At 39.9% G+C, this 15,478-nt stretch overlaps 2 protein-coding genes across 2 annotated transcripts; one reads left to right on the top strand and one right to left on the bottom strand.

Moving 5' to 3' along the window:
* Positions 1–2,692: 2,692 nt before the first annotated feature.
* Positions 2,693–8,083, bottom strand: bnip3la (BCL2 interacting protein 3 like a). The gene is made up of 6 exons (XM_083905396.1): positions 7,999–8,083; positions 6,673–6,949; positions 6,500–6,581; positions 6,295–6,401; positions 4,347–4,496; positions 2,693–3,213 (listed from the first exon to the last, which is right to left on the bottom strand). The coding sequence occupies exons 1-6, from the start codon at positions 8,066–8,068 to the stop codon at positions 3,165–3,167; spliced, it is 735 nt and encodes a 244-aa protein (XP_083761522.1). The 5' UTR covers positions 8,069–8,083; the 3' UTR covers positions 2,693–3,164.
* A 3,224-nt stretch (positions 8,084–11,307) lies between these two features.
* On the top strand, positions 11,308–14,029 carry lman2lb (lectin, mannose-binding 2-like b; the record flags this gene model as incomplete). The annotated part of the gene is made up of 7 exons (XM_083905293.1): positions 11,308–11,421; positions 12,341–12,458; positions 12,547–12,626; positions 12,728–12,889; positions 12,984–13,098; positions 13,228–13,350; positions 13,887–14,029. Exons 1-7 carry the CDS (start codon positions 11,338–11,340, stop codon positions 14,027–14,029), a joined length of 825 nt encoding a protein of 274 aa, XP_083761419.1. The 5' UTR covers positions 11,308–11,337.
* Between the last annotated feature and the right edge of the window lie 1,449 nt (positions 14,030–15,478).

Here is a 15,478-nt window from a genome sequence, read left to right as displayed (position 1 = left end):
TTTGCACCAGTTCTAGATGTTTATACCAAGTGTTTAGACTTAGTGGAGATGTTTGATCTCATTCTAGATGTTTGTACCAGGTGTTTAGATCCGATCCAGATGTTTGGACCAGTTCTAGATGTTTGTAAGAGGTGTTTAGATCCGATCCAGATGTTTGATCTAGATCTATATATATTTGGAGCAGTTCTTGACGTTTCTTCACCATCCTTTATCCTTTTTCAGTTCATGAAAAACCCCCCACATTCTCTTATTGTTCTAAATCATGAACTATAACCACATGAGATAGTAATTATTAAAATGACACAGAAGACAATAATGTTGATATGTGCATTTTTTTTTATTAGTTAATATGACTTAAATAATGCAGTAAAGTCTATGGAGCTCTGTCTGTGACGTCCGTCACTCGATACAATACAACCTCCATCATGTATTGCACACACTGACACAACTGTAACATAAGCCTGTTTACGATGACGCGCACAGTTCAGACGTTAGTTATTAGGTCGTATGACGCATTAAAGCTTAAATACTTTCACTACAGCTAATACTGTACATTATTATGGTGGTTTTTTTTTTTTTTGAAAACGACAGAGGAGTGATCCGGTCGTCCAATCAGCATCAAGACACAGAAATCACATGCATTTGCTTCAGGAAATGCTTCACATTATCCGTTTCCCGTCATTTTTCTCGCGATAAATCGACGCCGCGTCGCTCGCCGTGCGTGTGTGTGTGTGCGTGTCACGCCGCGTTAAAAGAATAACTCTGAAACTAAAAGCGACGCGGCGCAGAACAGATCGCAGCTTCAATGACGGTTCACATCGACAGATTCAAATATCTGATGGAACATAACAAGAAAATAAACAAAAACAACAGTCTTTAGATAAATCACCGGATGTGCAGTGGTGAAAGACACACGTTTGGCACTTTTTGCCTTTGCTGCTGTAGACGGGGTCCCCACACATGGTGTTTTAACCAGCTTTAAACCACATTTTAATCCACTTCTGGGCCCTAGAGTGACTATATGACCCAGTAATGGGGCTTTTATTTTGAAGGTCTAGCCCTAATCACAGGTAAAACCCACAAACTCTGCTCTTTACTGGTTTTAAAGGCTGTTGCGTTGATAATAATCACATTTAATATGTTGAATATGTTTGTGAAATACACTAAATATTATATATATTAAGATAAAAAAAATATGGAATGGACAAAATCAGCTTAATTATTTGTGTTATAGCAGAATTTGAGCATATTTATAGTCAACGTCATTGTTTGTAACACACGTAAATGTCCTTCAAGTGAATAAATAAAGCAGGTTTTTATCTGAAATGATAGGGAATAATAATAATAAGTGTATTTTAAGATCACAAACAGTAGATTATATTTTATATTGTCACTCTCAAACTCCAAAATAAGAGCCAAAACACTGTAAATACACTGTAAAACACGATCTTAACATACACTTATTATTACTACCTTTCATTTCAGATAAAACCTGCTTTATTTCTTTAAATGAAGAACATTTACGTGCAAAATTCTGCTATAACACAAACAATTAGGCATTAGATGAATTAAATTCAGCATATTTATATAATATTCAGTGCTTTTCACAAATGCACTCACTATAATAAATATGACGATTATCACGGCAACAGCTTTTAAAACCAGGAAAAGTCATCACAGATTTTTTTTTATCATGAAACATTCAGTTAATTCCAGGCCTGGAAAACAGATTTCCAGGAATTCCAGGACTGTGGGAACCCCGTCTAGTTATTTGTTAATGAGGTCGTGTAGGCAGAATAAAAGGAATAATGGGGTTTTGTGGAACTGCAAAATCAGGTTATACTCAGAAAAAAATTCACATATTACGACAATAATTTTCAAGCTTTCAACCTTTAGTAGTTCAGGATTGTTTTTTCCAAGTGTGGCTGTTTGAAACTGTACCTTAGATTATATATATATATTTACATATATATAAATCTGATGCTCATATTGTGTTTTCTTAATCTTATTCTTCATTTTCTTTCCTGAGCATTTTTCTCCCCTTGAGATTAATAAAGAATCCTGATTCTGATAATCGACACTGATTACAGTGACAAATAAAATCTACACCTGCTTTAAATCATCTTCAGAATATGTTTTCATCACCTTTTTTTTTTTTTTTTACAGACGACTGACTTTTTCTGGCCGGAAACTTAAAGTTCGTAAACCGCTCACTCTCCCGCACCAAACCCCATGGAGAAAATCAGTGATTTTAGCTCGCGGGGGACACAGGAGCTGCTGGTCCACTGCTGCCTCGTGTGGTCAACAACTCCTGTGTGCCGCGATGTTAAAATCACTGATTTTCTCTATGGGGTTTGGTGCGGGGAGAGTGAGTGGAGTTTCCTGTCGGAAAAGGCCGTCCGTCTGCAAGGAAAAGTAATAAAACATAGTTCTAAAGTTGATTTTTAGCAGGTGGTTCATAATGTGTCAATACCTCAAACAACCACAGTGAATAAAAAAAAAACCTGGACTATGCATTTAAAAAAAAAAAAAAAGAAAACCCCTCGAAATTCAACTCTCAAAAAAGCGTGTGGAATTTAAAAATGAACCCCACTTGTGCAGCATCACCCTGTGTCAAATAACTTCACCTCAAATGTTACGCTGAAAAAGTTAAGGCTTGTATCTGTCCTCCTCCTCCTCCTCCTCCTCCTCCTCCTCCTCCTCGTCCTCCCAGAGCCAATTCAGTCAAGTGTGTATCGCGGATATAATGATGCTTTTTTGTTTTTTTTTGGTTCACACGGAAGAAAAAAACACCACCGTCAGACTCTAAAAAATAATCCTTATTTCACTTATTTTCAGCGAGGGGGGGGGGGGAAAGGGCTCTAAACATACTATCTCTTATCTACTGGGTTCAAGACGCCTGCAAGGGCTGCAAGGGTAACACGTTGCTCGATGTCAAAATGGTGCTGGAGTGTAATCACGTGACGTTAATGTGTGTACGTTTCTACAGCTAACACCAACGATAGATAGAAGAGAACTGGATGACGATAGAGAGAGAGAGAGAGAGAGAGGGAGATGTGGTTACAGAGAGAGAGAGAGAGAGGAGGCCTGACGACACGAGGAGGGCCAGAGACACCAGAACATCCAGGCACTGCTTCTTCTTCTTCTTCTTCTTCTTCCTCTGCTCAGTACGAGCTGCTGGAGGCTGTGGCGATTCTCTTCCCGATGTAAACGCTACAAAATAAAACACAGAGATAAAAAATTTTGTTCCACCGAATTTCCCCAAAAATTGGTGGGAAGATGTTATAGACCAAGACGGACAAAAAAGTCAATCGTAACCATGGCCTCAACTCAACAGGAAGTCGGCCATTTTTAATTTTGGCGGCCATTTTAGCGATTTGCACCTTTACGTACAATTAGCAAACTCGTCCGAGCGCGTTTGTCTTACCGACATCAAAAATGCACCAACGTGTGCAAGACACATCACAGGTGAAAATTTGTCGAAAGGTTTGGCGGATTCAAAACGACGTAGCCACGGCAACCCTCTGTATTTAGCCAAATTTTGACCATTCGCCACGAAACAGGAAGTTCCCTGTGACTTCAGCATGCATTCAGTTCCATGGAATTTCCCGAAACTTGGTGGGAAGATGTTATAAACCAAGACGAACAAAAAAGTAAACCGTAACCATGGCCTCAACTCAACAGGAAGTCGGCCACTTTTAATTTTGGTGTCCATTCTGGCGAATTGCACCCTACGTAAAACTAGCGAACTCGTCTGAGCGCTATTGTCATATCGGCGTCAAAATGCACCAATTTGTACAAGGTGAAAAGTTGTCATAAGATTTTGCGGATTCAAAACAACGTGGCCATGGCAACCCAACGCATTCGCCACGAAACAGGAAGTGCCCTATGACTTCGGCATAAAACATCTTCCCAAAAAATGTTGGCAAGATGTTATAGACCAAGACGAACAAAAAAGGCCACCGTAACTGTGGCCTCACCTCAACAGGAAGTCGGCCATTTTGGGGATTTGCACCTTAGGTAAAATTAGCAAACTTGTCTGAACGCGTTTGTCTTACTGACATCAAAAATGCACCAATTTGTAGTAGGCACATCAAATATGAAAGGTTTTGTGGATTCAAAACGGCATTTTGGCAAATTTTGACCATTCGCCACGAAACAGGAAGTGCCCTGTGACTTCGGCTATACACTGAGTTCCAACGAATTTCCCGAAACTTGGTGGGAAGGTGTTACAGACCAAGATGGACAAAAAAGTCGACCGTAACCATGGCCTCAACTCAACAGGAAGTCGGCCATTTTGAAGGCGAGGAGGTGACCTACGGCAGGTTTTTTCGATTCAGACTCACCCGAGGCCTAGAGCGAGGATGTGCGAGATGAGAAGAGAGGGGATGAAGACTTTGAGGATTTCAGGGGAGAAGATGCCCCCTTTCTTCATGACTCCACTCTTTCTCATACTGAACGACGGCGAGCGTCGGGGATGTCTGAAGTGGAACTCCCTGATAGAGAGAGAGAGAGAGACGGAGACGATAACTCAACTAATGCACAAAACAACAGTGAAAATCCTTGAGTCAGAGTCATGGTGAACACACAAATGTTAATCCAGTGACACTTGTTCTACCAGGTCTGCAGAATTTATATTAAAAATGAACAGATGAAACTAGAATAACTGCTATTTTAAATGTGTTTCGTCCTGGCAATTATTCTAATTCATCTAATTTTAAGAAAACTGTATCCATTCTGTTCACAAATACAGCACGACATGATTTATAACTTCAAATTTCATATCCGAGTTTAAATTATCGACAGATTAACAGATATCTAAGATAATAAGTTGTGGTGTTCCTCAAGGTCCTATCCTGGGCCCCCAGAATGTTTTATTTTGTATTTAAATGACCCCTTGTATTAATACAATACATACAAGATTTGTTTTTTTTGTTCTGGAAGGAATGAAAAATGTATTTGGGAACAGTTGAAATAGATGATTTAAATAAGTTAAATCAAAAGAATGGCAGCAAAACAAAGACATTTAGTATTAATGACGTAGAAATAGAAGGAGTTTAAAGGCGCCATATGTAAGAATGTGGCCAAAAACGGTTACTACATTCAAATTCAAAACACCGAGGTCTTTTAGGTATCGTTTTCTGACGTAACTGGCAACCCGTGGTTGCTCGGCAGCTGAGACTCTACTGACTGCAATGATTGGCGCCACATGACGCCAAAACATGATTTCAAAACATAAACATGATTTGCAGTCTGCAAAATGTTTTTTTTTTAATGCAAATATTTTGTCTGTACTGTTGTTGTTGCTGAGTTCAGTTTGTTACATGAACATTATTCCTGAGTCTCTGTGACATATTAGGAGGATTTTATGGCCAGTTGCTTTAGATTTATTACATAATGCACCTTTAAAGAAAGTGGTGATATATAACAATATTAAAACATATAACATAAAAAGCAAATTTATGCAGTAAAACTTGCGAACATGTACAGAAAACATGATGCTTTCCTAAGGGACATATTTTATTTTTTAAAACAACTAGATGTACATGTAACTTTAATCTACTCTTATATTCTAAAGGTTCATTTATACAACATTTTTGTCTGTTTTTTACGACCTAAACGGCATCTCCATCACTTTTGTTGATGGTACGGACGCGTTTACTCAATCCTTCCTCTAGAGGGCAGTGTCGAGCACCAAGTTGCAGGCATCAACAAACATGGCGGCCGTTGAAGAGTTTATTTTATCGTGCTTGACCGGAAGTAGACAGAAACACAAGTGGATTCTGCGTTTTCTGATGTAACTGGCAACCCGTGGTTGCTCGGGCAGCTGAGACTCTACTGACTGCAATGATTGGTAGACGGCGGTAGGTGGCGCCACATGACGCCAAAACATGACTTCAAAACATAAACATGATTTGCAGTCTGCAAAATATTTTTTTTAATGCAAATATTTTGTCTGTACTGTTGTTGTTGGTGAGTTCAGTTTGTTTCCTGAGTCTCTGTGACATATTAGGAGGATTTTATGGCCAGTTGCTTTAGATTTATTACATAATGCACCATTAAATGACTGACAACACGAATTCTACAGCTCAGAAAATAACTGGTGGTGTTCCTCAAGGTTCTATCCTGGGCCCCCAGAATGTTTTATTTTGTTTTTAAATGACCCTTATAAGGAGTTTGTAGATGATGACAAGCTTTGTTTTTTTTTGTTCTGCAAGGAATGGAAATGACATTTTGGGAAAAATTTGAAATAGATATACATTTATTTTTGTTTCGATTTTAAAAGCTGCTTACTTTGGTGGAATGTTTTCCGGTCTGCTGGACCAATCGGCGACCCAGTCCGCCTCTTTGTTCACGAGGACGTCGTCCTCTCTGTCCTTCTCTGCGCCGTCTTCCTCCCACTGCGAATGAGGGAGGTAAAGCCATAAGATTTTAGCCCTAAAATAGACCAATAAATTGTTTAAATTTAGAGTTAAAATACTACGTCTTTTTTTTTTACCTGACAGCCTACTGGACTGGACATCTCCACGTCAAAGATGATCTGACCTTCGTCCTGTTCTGGACTCGGAGGTCTGCGAGGACTGAGTCGACACAAAATAAAGAATAAACACACGATGCTCAGGTTACACTAGAGCTCCGCGTAAAAAAAAAACCACGCTCGATTGTTCCCACCTGTCGCAGGACGAGTTGCTGGAGCTGGACTCGTGCTGAGCGTCCAGAAGGATCTTCTCCATGTCTCCGTTGTGGATGGACGACGACGACGGCACGTGCTCCAGTCCTCCGATCAGGTGGTCGTCGCTCTCGCTCTCCGCCTCCACCGCGCTCTGCAGCGTGTCACTGGGGCCGCCGTCGTTTGCGTTGAGCTGGTCGGCAGGGGGCGCCACAGGCAGGTCGCTCGGCGCCACCTGGGAGCCCGTGTTCCCGTTTAGCTCCAGTTCTACCCAAGAGCCTTTGCAACACGGGGGGGGGGGGGAAATTAGCTCGATGTGTCAGCGCGGGACGCTAAAAACACTGCTGACCTACATTTGCTGCATACATTTGACGCTTATGTTTTTATACACGTGAAGGTTCTCGGTCCTCCAGGTCATGTTTGTTTTGCACGTACAGTCGATCTATAGAGGGTACAGTAAAGCGCCATCAGGGTGTTCCTAATAAAGTGGCTGCTGAGTGTGTTTCATTGTGCCACTGCCCTACATACAGTGTACACTCACACAGCAGGAAATGAAATGTTGTTTTAACACAAAACATTAACCTCACAGCCCCCTAAAGGGGGGGGGGGGGGGGGTCACTGGATATAATATGTGTGGATATGTGATTTGACTGTACACACACACACACACACACACACACACACACACACACACACACACACACACAGCTCTTGCATAACTGCAGACATGCACACAGACACGTCGCTGTATCACCTCACATCATCCAAAAAAAATATATAAAAGTACATAAAAATCGGTGATTTTTGTCCGAGCCAAAGCTGAAATCCTTAAATAAATAAATACAAATATGAAAACGCCCCTTTAAAAACAATTAGTTTAACACGTATTATTTTTTTTTTTTAGAAAATTCTGGTGCAAAAATATTTTTTATTCCTTTCAAAACCGGCGTTTGTTCCGAAAACAAAATCCAGTTCAGTAAACGACCAAAAAAAAACGTAGAAATCAAATAATATTTATTCGGTCTTTTGTCCCAACTTGTTTTCATTTTCCTCGGCGTACAGCCCCGCCCACCACCGTCCTTGTCAGCGCGCGATTGGCTACCCGCCCAATCAGTCAAACGTTCGCCGCGCTGCTATTGGCTGGGCTCGCGGCGACGCGGAACTACGTCACCCTCCTCCCCCGCCAGACGAAGAGGAAATTCCAGTATAAGCGACGTAACTTTTGCATTAAAACTCTTCGTTTACGTCCAAATAAACACACTCCGAAGGTGAGTTTTATAGCCTTCGTGACGTGGAGCAGGTTAAAAACACGGGTGGTCGATACGTACCGTGAAGCGCGGGCTCTTCGTTATTGTTTAGCTGAGCAGCAGCAGCAGCAGCAGCAGCAGCGGTGGACATGTTGACTCCCCAGTTTATGCTTTCATCCCGTCAACACTGCGACTGCGCATGCGCAGGAAGTGTCTGAATAACAACTATCCAGCATTTGTGTTGTTGTTTTCTCTCCTAATAATAAACAACAACATTACCTGTTATTTAAAACACTACGGAAGCCCGTTTCCGCCAAATGAAATAAATAAAGATTGCATATCCAATACTTGTCATGATTCTGCGATATTACCCCATAATAATGAGATACTATTTTATGAAATGATGACAGCATCTCATTATATCATTATACTAAATCACAATATGAGATAGTGTCTCATAATTAAGAGATACTGGCTCATCATTATTATTATTAAAAATCTCATAATAATGATAATATGAGATATTTAGTCATAGTAATGAGATACTGAGATAGTATCTTAAAATCTCACAAGATACTTTTTTATGAAATGATATGAGATACAAAGTCATGATATGAGATACTAAGTCATAGTGAGAGAGTATCTCATAATTGAGTCATTAATATGAGATACTATCTCATTATTCGGACTTAAAATCGCATTATAATGGTAATATGAGATATTCAGTCATAGTAATGAGATACCAAGTCATAATTATGAGATAGTATCTCATAATTATGACTTAAAACGTCACGATGAGACACTATTTTATGAAATGATATGAGATACAAAGTCATGATATGAGATACTAAGTCATAGTGAGAGAGTATCTCATAATTGAGTCATTAATATGAGATACTATCTCATAATTCGGACTTAAAATCTCATAATAGTGATAATATGAGATATTTAGTCATAGTAATGAGATACTTAGTCATAATATGAGATACTATATCATAATTATGACTTAAAATCTCATGATTAGACACTATTTTATGAAATGATATGAGATACAAAGTCATGATATGAGATACTAAGTCATAGTGAGAGAGTATCTCATAATTGAGTCATTATTATGAGATACTATCTCATAATTCGGACTTAAAATCTCATAATAGTGATAATATGAGATATTTAGTCATAGTAATGAGATACTAAGTCATAATATGAGATACTATATCATAATTATGACTTCAAATCTCATGATGAGACACTATTTTATGAAATGATATGATACAAAGTCATGATATGATATACTAAGTCATAGTGAGATAGTATCTCATAATTGAGTCATTAATATGAGATACTATCTCATAATTCAGACTTAAAATCTCATAATAGTGATAATATGAGATATTTAGTCATAGTAATGAGATACTATTACTATTAAAATCTCATGAGATACTTTTTTTACGAAATGATATGAGATACAAAGTCATGATATGAGATACTAAGTCATAGTGAGAGAGTATCTCATAATTAAGTCATTAATACGAGATACTATCTCATAAATCGGACTTAAAATCTCACAATAATGATAATATGAGATACTTTTTCATAATTATGTCTTATTATCTCATAATTGTTATTATTAAAAACTCAAACAATATTTAGTTTGTCCATTGTGGGCTACTGTAAAAACACTGTGGTCCAAAATGGCCGCCTCTGTAGAGCTGACCCACCTCATCTAAATATAACAAAAGGCTCATTCTTGAGTAATGTAACTTAACGTATTAGGATTTTCTTGTCAAATGAAAATAATATCGCCGGAATTTAACTGTAAATACAATAAATATGATTAAAATGGGCAGCTTTAGAGTGGTTCCAGACCAGTTGTTGGCGGTACTGCGCCATCTTGTTGTCAAGCCACACACACACGAAGAAGAAAAAATAACCTCCTGCCACAGAAAAAAAAAGAGCCGTAGAAGAAGAAGAAGTGAAAAGTGGGAGTGTTGTGTTCGGGATGGTTACGACAGGAGTAGTAACCCAGTCAAGTCACGGGAGAAGTTTCTGCTTCTTATTTAACAATGTTTTGTTTTAAAAACGTCCGCGAATTAGCATGTTTGTGTTTGGCCGCCGCGTGTGTGTTGACGAGTCACTCGCGGGCGAACGAGCAGGAGTTTCGGGAGGAGTTTTTGAAGCGGGAGTACTCTCTGTCCAAGCCTTACCGCGGTACGTCCCACTGAACTGTCACCTTACGGAAAAAACCGGCGTAACTGCGTTATTATTATCACCACCACTCGCTAACAATGTCATTTTAGCGGTAGCTATTACCACTGCTGGGGCTTCGTAAAGCAAGAGCTCTCGTTAAACTGTGTTAATGGTAATAATTAACTCCCAAGAGGAGGAAGTTTGTGTCATAAACTGCACATTAGCTAAGTGTCACAATGCTACTCTTATTAGCCAATAGTTAGCTAGCACGTTTAATAACAAGTCAAACTTATGATTGGCTGAAGCCATCGCCAAAGTTGACAATCCGGAATTATAAAGACCTTATAATTACAATATAATTACGTCGCAATGACAGGCAGAGATTTATGCAAATTATTGGGGCTGTAACTGACGATTATTTTCAAAATCGAGGAATCGTTTGGTCTATAAAATGTCAGAAAACGTTAAATCAGGAGTTTAGATCGGGAAATGACGATGTTTTTTACGCAAACCAGAAATGATTCACTTTTATATGATTTATTTTGTATTATGGAGCAAAGAAATTAAGAAAATATACACATTTAAGAAGCTGAAACAATTCAGAAGTTGGCTATTAAATGAATTTAGTAATAATTTAGTAGTAGTAATCGATGAATCGAGTAATTGTTTCAGCTTCTTAAATGAAAGTTGCGAAATATCTTCAATTTGATTTTTTAAAATTGATTTTTAGTCCATGGCGTATAAACAGTGGATAAACACAACAAAAAGCTTTGCTTTAATATACGTACACAATGTGTAATATCCTTAATTTATCATAAGTAAAACCCAAATCTCCTATTTAGGTTAAACATACAATGTATTTTCTTTATAATACAAAATAAAGAAAAAGCTTTTAAGCTTGGGTAGAAGCTTATTACGCTACTGTTTTTAGGCTCTTATATCTGGCGATTTTTATGTTTTTTGACATACGATATTAGATTTTAAAGCCAATGTTGATTTAAAAATACTGATATTGTGTTAATTACATAGTGTATGCCTGTGCAAACCTATCAATGAGGTCTCTTAAAGCAAAAAAAGAGCAAATATAAACACAGAAATCTTAACTAAAAGGTTGGTAAAACTCCCAAAAAATCTCTGGTGATTTTGGGAAACAGTTTCTCCCGTTTTTAACACATATATTTTTTATAATCTGCAGGATTGGGCTTCTCTAGTTCTTCACACTGGGATCTGATGGGCAATGCCATGGTCACACCTGACCATGTGAGACTGACCCCAGATCTGCAGAGCAGACAGGGGGCAGTGTGGAGTCGCATTGTGAGTTTACTGTTCACTGCTTTATGTCTACTCTGTGTCTGTCCTTTGTTTGTTAACATCCTAGAATAGAAGAGGACTGCGGAGATTATTAAATCAACTGTTTTCATAATTCATGAACCAGTTTCTGTGATTTTCCAGCTTCTTAAATGTGAATATTCACATAATCTTTGGTCCATAAAACAAGGAAATCATTAAAACTTTAAAAAAAAGGTTTGACAAGCAATGTCGATCAATATTTTTCAACATTTCTGGACCAAATAATCCTTGAATAATTGGCAAAACAATCAAAAGATAAATAATGGGATTAATCATCAGTTGAAGCCATAAAAAAGCTCTAACTCTAGTCTGTTTATGTGAATATATTTTGTTTGGAATGTCAGAAAATGTTAAACCTGGAAAACCTGGAAATGATGACGTTCTCAAACGTCCTTTGTTTTTGTCCACAAAACTAAACATTTATGTGTTGTAATGGTACAAAATACTAGTTGACGATTCACTCGGTAATTAATAAGTAATCGATTAACCCCCCCCCCCCCCCAGTGTGACTGTACCAACTGATGTTTCTGTGTTTATATTTAAATATTAAGTATTATTTGATAAAGTGGAGAAAATAAAGAAGGAATCAGTGTTAACAATGTGGGGGGGTGGAATGACGTCGACCGAGGAGACACGTACGTCCTCGCATGTCAAAGAATGTGGACGTATGAGTCCTCAAAGCACCTGAATGCTGGTTTACGTAAGCAATTGACGCAACGCTGCTTATTTAAGAAACACCAACGGATTACGCTGTTGACACAAACTTGTTGCCCGTAGCCGTACCCGAGTGGAGAGACAAACCAGTTTGGCTCTGACTTCTCCTTTTTCCTTTTTCCTTTTTTCTTCTTCTTCTTCTTTTTCTTCGTCTTCCTCCGCCGCTCAGCCGTTCTTCTTGCGGGACTGGGAGCTGAAGGTTCACTTCAAAATCCACGGCTTTGGGAAGAAGAACCTGAACGGGGACGGAATGGCCGTCTGGTTGACCAGAGAACGCATGCGGGACGGTAAGAACCACCGTAATTTATTTATAAAAATAAAACGTTGACGTCGTCTTTCACTGTTTGTTTTATTTCGGTGTTTTTTTCCTCCCAGGCCCTGCGTTTGGGAACATGGCCCAGTTTGTTGGACTCGGAGTTCTCCTGGACACTTACCCCAACTCTGAGCCCGGTGACGTATGTACACGGTACATTTTATTAGGATGTTTTCGCGACTCTACGGGAGGAGATAAAACACGTTAAAAAAAAAAGGTGTTCTGTCGCCGTCGTCCTCGCAGAAATCTTTCCCGTACGTGTCGGTGATGCTCGGGAACGGGACGGCGTCGTACGACCACGACCGCGACGGACGCCCGTCGGCGCTCGCCGGGTGCTCGGCCCCGGTGCGCAACTCCATCTACGACACGCACCTCCTCGTCAGATACTCCAAGAACAAACTCAGGGTATGAAAGCGAAACAGCGGCTTCAGGGCGGGTTGAATTTTTTAAGTGAAGTTTCTCACGTGACTGGTTTCTTTCTTCCCCCCCCCCCCTGCAGGTCATGGTTGACGTAGACGGGAAGCAGGAGTGGAAGCCGTGCGTGGACATCAGAGGACTGCGACTCCCCACAGGCTACTACTTCGGTGCCTCGTCTGCCACTGGAGACTTATCGGGTATCATTAAGACATGTTTTCAGCGATTAATGACTGAAAAACTGCGTTTTATAGAACCATGGAGGAAGATCGCCGTTACATTTAGAAGCAGATGCGATGGAAAAACCCTTTTTGTTTTCTTCCTCCCAGATAACCACGACGTCATCTCCATGAAGTTGTACCAGCTGACGGTGGAGAAGACTCCAGAGGAGGAAGCTGAGGACGAGGAGATCCTCGTCTTACCCAGAGTGGACGACATGGAGCAGTTCAAAGGTAAATCGAGTGGCGACGACGCTTCACCTCGACTTCACGGTCAATAAATGTCATATATACGGGGTTTCCTTGGGTCCTTGAAGTCCTTGAAAGTTGGTGAAAATGGTCCTAAATGGACACGGAAAACATTGAAAGTGCTCGAATTGCTTGAAAACTACGCAGGAAAAAACGCGGAGTCGTATTTACTAGCAGGTGTCGCGGACGCCGTCTCTTTCTCTGCCGTTGACGCGAGATTCCGCGCAGAACAACGAGCGAGTAAAGTCACCGCGAAAAGAGATAGAAAATGACGACGCGATGAAATTCTGGGAAATGAAAATTCCGAGATCTCTATCGGATGAAGACGAGCTCTTAAGTCGAGTTGCCCTCCCATCTTCAGCTGTGTCGGCACATTCTGTCCTTGAATTTGAGGGAATTGGTCCTGGAAAGGTTTTATCCGTGATGATCTAAACTGCAGATGAGAGTGCGTTTGTGTTTTTAACTTCTTTGCTTGGTTCTCACAGAATTCATGACATGTTTTTTTCCCCCCCCTCCCTCAGTTATTGTCGAGGACGAAGGGATGAGCGGCGTCCAGCTCTTCCTCACCATTTTCTTCTCCGTCCTGGGCCTGGGCGTCCTCGCCGTGATCGGACTCATGGTTTACGGACGCTGGACGGAGAAAAGACGCAAACGCTTCTATTGAATCGGAGGCCACGTTTTTTTTTTATTTCCCTTTCAGGTTTTTTTTTTCTCCCCCCCCCCCTCCTTTTCTCAGACTGTATGTGAACATACATTAAGAACAACACCAGAAAACTACTGAGTGAACAACTTTCAAGAGCTGGAGAACACAAAACAGCCGAGATGAACAAGTGAGAGCTCGTGAGCCGCCTGTGGAATATATCCTTTCTTTTAGCGTTCTGGAAACGGCAGAGCTGCTCTAGAAGAAATATTTATTGTTCAAATAAAGTGGAATCATCTCAATTTAGTGGGACTGATTATCCGTTCCCATCGCACTGACGACACACTCCAGGAACTTTAGAATCACATGCTGTTATTTATTTACTTACTTACTGTAGTCTAACCGCACACATGAAGTGTAGTTACCTCTTATGGCCACTCGGTGCTGCCAGTGAGCAGCTGTAACCTGCTGTGAAGACCAGTCGACCTGTGGAAAAACTTTTTGCACTGTTTGCACGGAAGTAGCCGAGTCGCGTGCACACACGCTTAAAGGTCCAGTGTGTAAGAAATACTGACCTCTTGTGGTGAGAGTATAGATCGCGGGGCCCTTGCAGGCTAGCGATCATAGGCTTATACGAACAATCTTCAAATTGCTGCCGTTAAAACCTCCTGAACGTTACGTGCTGGACTTTTAAGAATCAAGAATGAGCAGTTACGATTTTTTTTTTTTTTTTTAAAAAGGACCAAAGAATCTATCGTACGACCTGGGGGCCACTGGATGGCGCTGCAGTTCGGTCACCGATGTAAACTGTGTTTTTTCGTAACACTCCCGATTTTTTTTTAAAGTGGCCAAAATTTTTTGTGTTTTTTTCCGCATAGATGACTAATACACTACTTTTTGGAATTCAATGATGTCATAGCTCCGCCCCCTCGATGACGCTATTTTCGTCTTTACTAGGGTCGGATGTGCACAATTATCCCACGTGCACGAAAATTGGTACACACGCGTAAAAAAAAAAATTACATTACGATCATGAGCCAAACCCAACAGGAAGGCCGCCATCTTGTTTTCTTCTTGTTTACACAAACAACGGCTTCTCTCTCGTCGTCTATGACTTTATCGCAAACGTGCGGGAAAAACTGCAGTTGTGTTGTGTTTAATTCGACAGTCAACAGCGCCATCTGCTGGAATCTTGTCCGCGTTTTGCCAACGGGATCGTGTTTATTTTCTGTTATTCCTTTGTTTTTAAATTTTATTAAGTTTGCGTCGGCGATTAAACGTATGAGTCGTCGTCGTCGTCGTCACAAACAGCTTTGTTTATGTTTTCAAGTTGAATTTGTTCATTAACAAAACAAACACTTAAGATGCTAAAGCAACGCTATGTAAGTTTCACTGTTTTAATTATTTTTTTTTTTGCATTTTCATGTTAAATATGTTTAATAACATTCCAAAAAGATAAACACTATAAAAATA

The sequence above is a fragment of the Microchirus variegatus genome, assembly GCF_963457635.1.
Source record: "Microchirus variegatus genome assembly, chromosome: 18".
NCBI lineage: Eukaryota > Metazoa > Chordata > Actinopteri > Pleuronectiformes > Soleidae > Microchirus > Microchirus variegatus.
Note: the sequence above shows the minus strand (reverse complement) of the source record. Positions and strands in the feature narration are given on the sequence as shown.

Excerpts from the sequence above, each read along its gene's own strand:
- bnip3la (XM_083905396.1), bottom strand. The coding sequence starts at position 8,068 with ATGTCCACCGCTGCTGCTGCTGCTGCTGCTGCTGCTCAGCTAAACAAT. Across the intron at positions 6,582-6,672 it reads AGCAACTCGTCCTGCGACAG|TCCTCGCAGACCTCCGAGTC; the intron begins GTGGGAACAATC and ends GTGTCGACTCAG. Across the intron at positions 6,402-6,499 it reads CCAGTCCAGTAGGCTGTCAG|TGGGAGGAAGACGGCGCAGA; the intron begins GTAAAAAAAAAA and ends CCTCATTCGCAG.